The sequence below is a fragment of the Engraulis encrasicolus genome, chromosome 2, assembly GCF_034702125.1.
Source record: "Engraulis encrasicolus isolate BLACKSEA-1 chromosome 2, IST_EnEncr_1.0, whole genome shotgun sequence".
Taxonomy (NCBI): domain Eukaryota; kingdom Metazoa; phylum Chordata; class Actinopteri; order Clupeiformes; family Engraulidae; genus Engraulis; species Engraulis encrasicolus.
Genome location: NC_085858.1, coordinates 45,105,897 through 45,113,396, shown reverse-complemented (window position 1 = coordinate 45,113,396; position 7,500 = coordinate 45,105,897). Strand labels below are relative to the sequence as shown.

The 7,500-nt window shown below is 45.5% G+C and overlaps 1 protein-coding gene across 1 annotated transcript in view; it reads left to right on the top strand.

Moving 5' to 3' along the window:
- The window catches only part of ppfia3 (PTPRF interacting protein alpha 3), a 91,750-nt gene that overhangs the window by 65,845 nt on the left and 18,405 nt on the right, over positions 1–7,500 (top strand). The window contains exons 22-23 of the mRNA XM_063216222.1: positions 461–661; positions 3,966–4,028. Of these exons, the coding sequence (XP_063072292.1) occupies positions 461–661; positions 3,966–4,028 (264 nt within the window). The remainder of the gene's footprint in view (positions 1–460; positions 662–3,965; positions 4,029–7,500) is intronic.

Genomic DNA, 7,500 nt, shown 5'->3' with positions numbered 1-7,500 from the left:
CCAATCCTGGCCTTGACTGTGCTTTCATCGTATTGTCTAATAGTGATATAATTATTCTCTCTCTTGCTCTCTGTCTGTCTGTCTGTCTGTCTGTCTCTGTCTCTCTCTCTCTCCCTTCTCTCTCCCTCTCTCTATTTTCTGTCACTGTCTCTGTCTCTCTCTCTCGTTCTCTTTCCCTCTCCCTCTCCCTCTCCCTCTCCCTCTCCCTTTCCCTTTCACTCTCTCTCTCTTTTCTGCCTCTGTCTCTCTCTCTCATTCTCTTTCCCTTTCTCTCTCCCCCTCTCTCTCTCTTTTCTGTCTCTGTCTCTGTCTCTGTCTCCCCCTCTTTCCCTCTCTCTCTCTCTGTCTCTCTCTCTCTCTCTCTTTCTCTCTCTCTCTCTCACCCCTCCTCCTCCTTCGTTCCTCACTCTTTTCTCTACTTCCTGCTGTGTGTCTTCGCTGCTGCCTACTCTTCCTGCAGCTGTGGGTGGGCATGCCGGCGTGGTATGTGGCGGCGTGTCGCGCCAACGTCAAGAGCGGTGCCATCATGGCCAACCTGTCGGACACGGAGATCCAGCGGGAGATTGGCATCAGCAACCCGCTGCACCGCCTCAAGCTGCGCCTCGCCATCCAGGAGATGGTGTCCCTCACCAGCCCCTCCGCCCCCGCCAGCACACGCTCTGTAAGGAGACTAGCGCGCGCACACACACACACACACACACACACACACACACACACACACACACACACACATCTCCCTGACCAGCCCCTCCGCCCCCACCAGCATATGCTCTGTAAGGAGACTAGCGCGCGCACGCACACACATACACAGGCGCGCGCACACACACACACACACACACACACACACACACACACACACACACACACACACACACACACACACACACACACACACACACACACACACACACACACACACACACACACACACACACACACACACACACACACACACACACACACACACACACACACACACACACACACACATACACACACACACACAATCCAGGAGATGGTCTCCCTCACCAACCTCTCCGCCCCCGCCAGCACACGCTCTGTAAGGAGACCAGCGCGCACACATTGCACACACACACACTGGCTAATAGCCATTCCAAGCAAAGATTCTATGGACAACTAAGTTGGACGCGACGCGACTAAGTTGCTAACAAACTGCGCTTTGCGTCCTGCTACAGCTCGCCTTACCTGTTACAAATCAAACACAAACCCACGGCCTCTCGTGGCTTGTTGCTAGACTGGATGTATTTCCAGAAAAAGTGTGTTAAAAAGAAGGCAATCCGCACACTTCAGGTCTATTTTTCTGCAAAGAAGCTTTACTTGACTTGCAAGCTTTCGGTCCTTAGACCTTCATCAGGCAGAGTGCATACAAACAGTGCTTGTGGTTAATATACATCATTACTGGCACCTGTGGTGCAGCACTCTGAGTCAGTGAAGCATTCTGGGAAATGTAGTGAAAGACAAACATGAACCATAAACAGAGAAAACAAGAACAAGTCCATGCTTTTTTTATACAGAAATTTCTACTGAATCCTGCACCTTCTAAACAGATGAGCGGTGGCCTATCACAACTTAAGTTATCATCAGAAAAAGTGTGTTAAAAGCATTTTTTTGTAAAAGTTGGGAACATAGATTTCTATCACAATTAAAGCACCCTGAATTCAGCTAGCTCAGTTCCCAAACAGACTTTTGAGTGTTTGACCATGAAATTAGGCCACCAAAATTCTTGATTTTGGACAGAACATTTTAGAAAGTACCACTTTTCCATGGAAATAAATGTACAATGCCCACATGATTGCATTTTACATGTATTCCTACACCAAGAAATCAAATCAAAGGCAAAATGTCATGGCAAATAGATCAAATTACTATAATTATGTCTTGTTAATGCTGTGATATCCTCGTAAGCTGGCATTCAATAGGAATAGCCTCTGTAAAGCACATCATCATACACAATTGTCATTCAATAAGCTTTGGAAAGAGAATGAGAAAGAAAGAGGATATTATTATCTTAAAGACTGTAGATACAACAACCCTAATCAAAGGCAGATTAAAATAAAGCATAACTTGAATGACCTGAATGACTTGAATGAACTAAATACAAAATAACTAAGTAAAAAATGGATTTCAAGGATCAAGAACTCATTTAAAGCATTTTAATTAACCTTCACATACTGAAGGCAACACACACAAAACACAGGTACGTGCACATAGACAACACACACAAAGCACAAAGACATGTGCGTACGCACAAACATACATGTTTAATCCGTTAAGACTCTGCATTATAAATTAGCTGTTACCAGAATGGCAATGACCAAGTCGTAGTGCATTACTGAAGGCCCTGTGTTATGTCATAGTATGGTAGTAGGGAAAGAAAGGAATCTTCAGATGTGGAAATTATCTTGTTTTATTGTCAATGACTCTGAAGAAGACGTGAGAACGTCAAAACGTTAGTCTTGGCGCTTGCCCAATAAAACAAGTTAATTTCCACATCTGAAGATGCTCCGGTGATTCCTTTCTTTCCCTGCATTTACCAAGTCCTTTCCCGAGACGCACCAGATTGTGAAGTGCAGGAGCGCGGAGGATATCTCTCTTTACTATAGTATGGTCGTACTTTGGTAGTTAACTTTTCAATGTCTATTACAGCGTGCCACTGCAGGTACGGTGCACATTAAGGGGCTACACCACAGAAATGGGCATGTGCGCAATCACGTATAAACAGCCACACAAATGTTTAGATTCCTGCCAATTGCAAACAGAATTAATGCACTGCACGTTTGTTTGTCAGCCAGGAAGAACCCCTCTTCTCACCCCCCACCACACACAGACACAGACACAGACACACACACAGACACAGACACAGACACAGACACACACACACACACACACACACACACACACACACACACACACACACACACACACACACACACACACACAGTGCACACACACACACACACACACACACACACACACACACACACACACACACACACACACACACACACACACACACACACACACACACACACACACACACACACACACACACACAGTGCACACACTAATGGCCACTCGCAGATTGCTCCAATGTTCTCGTGCCACATGTACATGTACTCTCTGTCCAAGTAAACACAGGCAGGTATGTGTACACACATGCAAAAACTTGTAAACAAAGACCAAACCAACAGCTTGATCCTGAAAGACACAGGTGAATCGAGACGACATGATCCTAAACATTTACAGTGCATAATATGTGACATGCTTACGGGAAAACTAGCCATGTAGTAGACTCCACACACTGAGAGCTACCATGTACCGCAAATCACCCATCCAACATGTGACATGCTTACGGGAAAACTAGTCATGTAGTAGACTCCACACACTGAGAGCTACCATGTACCGCAAATCACCCATCCAACATGTGACATGCTTACGGGAAAACTAGCCGTTTAGATTCCACACACTAAAAGCTTAGTATGTACCGCAAATCACCCATCCAACATGTGAAATGTGTACCTTTGCAACAGTCTGTCCACACAGACCACACAGGTGTGGTCGGTGCATGAAGATAAGGCTACTGTATGTCTAAGGCCATCTATGGTCTCATGAGCCTGAAAAGCTTCCTGCGCTAACTTGTTTGATGTTGTCTCTGTCTCTTTCTTTCTCCCGCTTTCACTCACTCTCGCCCCCACCTCTCTCTCTCTCTCTCTCTCTCTCTCTCTCTCTCTCTCTCTCTCTCTCTCTCTCTCTCTCTCTCTCTCTCTCTCTCTCTCTGTCTCGCTCTCTCTTTCTCTTTCTCTTTCTATCTCCTTCTCTTTCTCTCTCTCTCTCTCTCTCTCTCTCTCTCTCTCTCTCTCTCTCTCTCTCTCTCTCTCTCTTGTCTGTTCATCTCTCGTCTGTCCGCCACCCTCCGCCCCCGCCATGTGAACCCCGCCCTACAGTCCACCAGTAACGTGTGGATGACGCACGCCGAGATGGAGTCCCTGACTGCGGCCACCAAACCAGTGAGTGTCTGCACGTTTGGAACTGGAAAGGCACATTTAAGCCAGGCTCAAACAAGCTATGCGATTTTAAAATTGTGTTAGATTTTGGCGTCGGGTTCTACTGCACACATAAAGAGAAGCGCAACTGTCAAACTTATCCCTGCTCTTAAACACTGAGGCAATGCCCAACGTTCTATTTCGAGTTGTAAATATCAAACAGTGTTTGATATCTACGAATTGCGATAGGAACCGACAGAGTTCTATCTTAGAACGTTGCACACGGTGAGGAAATATTGCCCGACAATCACTTGCGATGGTCCTGGGTGGTGACATTCCACCAATTGTCGTGAGGGGGGGTTTCAGCCGAGAATTGGGCCGATAGTCGTGTAGTTTGAGCCTGGCTTTAGTGGTCACTAGCTGCAAGCATATAGTATAACCTCTCCTTAGTAATAATGAGAAACATCTTGGGTGCAAGTTGGAACAAATAATTCCCACAGATTACTTCATTACATCAAAGTACTGCAAAGACTGAGTAACAGAGTTGCACCAAAAGTAGCCAAGATATCTAATAGATACAGTCTGTACCTTTTTTGTGAGTTGCACGTACTGTAAAGCCACATTAATTTAATGAAGAAAAACACTTGCTCAATTAGACTTATTTATTTATTTGTACCACCATATGTTTTGGCACTGATGATAGAAACACAGCATTTTAAATTTGTTGTTACCAGAATGGCAATGACCTAGTCACAGTCCATTACTAAAGGCCCTGTGTTATGTCATAGTCGAGTAGTACGATGGAAATTAACCTTTCAATGACTATTACAGCAGGTCTCAGATGGTACGGCGTGCATAATGGGGCTACATAAGCTAGTGCATGAGGCCAGCCGCACATTAGCTCCGACAGCACTGCGGCGCACTTTCGCTTCCGACATAATTCGGACCCCCAAACCCAATTTCACATGAACATAGCACTGAAAGTCAATGGGCGGTGCAGACAAAATATAACTTGTCTCTAATTGCTATCCGACATCGGCGAATGTCCACGGACATCGGCGCCAGTGTGCGGGGTTCTATTAAAAACAATGGAATCGAACTTTTGCGGAGCAGTGCGCAGAACTTTGTCGGAGCCTATGTGCGGAAGCCCTTATGGGGCTACATAAGCTAGTGCATTATGGGGCTACCTAAGCTAGATCAGTTTAAGTATTGAACTCATACGATAATGGGCACCTGGTGACCCATGTATGGGCCATAATGTTTACAGTGGTCATAATTAGTAATTACTACTGTTTTAATTATTAGGAATGTGAGCATGTGTACGTTGTACCAATTTGAATGCATTTGATTTACTGTGTCCCCAAAATGTCTTCGCAGAACGTGACTTTTGAGTGGTCTTCAGGATTTTTTTTTTCTCCAGATTTTATTTTAAATTTATTTCTAGTGTTCAAGGATAACTCTCCAGGGTGACTAGGACGTTAAAGGCTACATTGTGTAAATATGTAATTAATTATGTTGTGGGGTGTATTTGTGGTGGGCTTCCTTAATGCTTGTGTGGTGGGCTCCACTTCAACTCTACTTTCACAAGGCACTCTGGGATTTAAGTTATTTGATTGCTTTCGTATGTGCCTTTATTGGGGAGCCCCAGAGTGTGTTACTCAGTGCAGTATACAGGCATATAGGGCCAAGACAGTTCTGGTAAGGCTTCTCTCAGTATAGTATCTTCTTATGCTCGTCACAGAACCATGAAGGTTTGTTGATTGCTGACATTTTTCCCAAAGACATTTTTTCCAGAGTGTTGTTTACATTTAGCGTCAATAGCAGCTTCTGCTGTGAGCACTCTCTGACCCAAATGTGCTCACTTCCTCTGGCTCTTCCAGGTTGAAGAAACAAAATGGACTCCAGATTGCTTCATCCCAAATGGCTGTTTTTTTTTGTTTTTTTCTCTCTCTCTCTTTTCGTTTTGCTTTTTTCTTGTCTGTGAAGCGCATCTTGTGTTCTTCTGCGCAGATGGGGTCTGAAATAGGAACTGTGTGTTTGACTGGGTGCAGATGAAAGCACCAGGGCTGTCTTTCCTCAGACCTCAAAACAATGGCAGCCATAGCAATGTCCGAATGGGGATGGGAATGGGAATGGGTTTAACCACTTAGCAAATTCAAAAGAAAATATAGCTGCAAGCAGCAATGCGGGGCCAAGCAGTAAACTTGCCAGAGCCGCTACGGCAACAGAAGGAACTGCAGCGGCCCCTTTGGTCCAAATCTCGCCAATGTTGGTGCGCATTCCTTGGACGAGAGTGTGATCACGTAAACCAAGTTTAGTTTGAATCCGTTGAAGAGCTGCCGAGATATGAGCTCACTTCCTGTTACCTGTTGGTGGCACTAGAGAGCTTGGGGTCTGGATTTTTTTTGTGGGAGGTCATGGGATGGACTAGATTGTGTGCAAAAAAATCCTAACAGAAATTGACTAACGGTTGCTGAGATATGACCTCACTTCCTGTTTTGCCACCTTTATGACAATTTTGATTGGCTGTCACCGGCAAACGACAAGAGGTGTTCAAAATTCTTTCCTCTCCCCCCTCCCTCTCCCTCCCTCCCTCCCTTCTTCCCTCTCTGTCCCTCTCCCTCTCCCTCTCCCTCTCCCTCTCCCCCTCCCTCTCCCTCTCCCTCTGTCTGTCTGTGTGTGTGTGAGGAGGGGGTGGGGGGTGGGGTGCAGGGGCTGGGGCAGTGGGGCTTGACCCCCTGCCGAGAATGGTGTCAGTGAACGTGCGCAACGGGAGCAGAGGAGACAGAGAGATGAGAAAAAATCCCTCCATTCTTTCCACAATTTTGAATGGCTGCTGAGAGCTGATAGTTTTTCCAATCGTTACGAAAATCCATACCTGGGTGCAGCATAGTGTGAAGATGACCTGTGTACCAATATTTTGAAAATTGGGAGTACGGTTCAAAAGCTACAGGCAAAAATGTAGCAAAAATTTTGACCTGCTGGTGGCGCTACAGAGTTTGAGCTGGGGGTCTGATTTTTTTTGTGGTAGGTCATGGGATGGACTACTATGTGTGTACAAAATCCCAGCCTGATTCGACAAACGGTTGCTGAGATATGACCTCACTTCCTGTTTTGCCACGTTTACGACAATTTTGATTGGCTCTCACGGCTAAACGATAAAAGATATCCAATATTCCTGAAGACCCCATGTGTAGCTCAGTCCAGAGATACTATATACCGAGTTTCGGGCGAATTGGTCAAAAATTGCCGAAAAATTAACATTTTTATTGAATTTTACAAAATTCAAAATGGCGGGAAAACTATCCTGGCGGAAAATGACGTCATAGGGTGCGTTGGATTCGTCTTGACTCAAGGATTCCAGGGATACCAAGTTTATGAAAATTGGCCAAGCGGTTCAAAAGTTACAAGCAGAAATGTACCTGCAACTTTGACCTGCTGGTGGCGCTAGAGCGTTGGGACTGGGGACCTATGAATCACTGTGGGTAATGCTGAG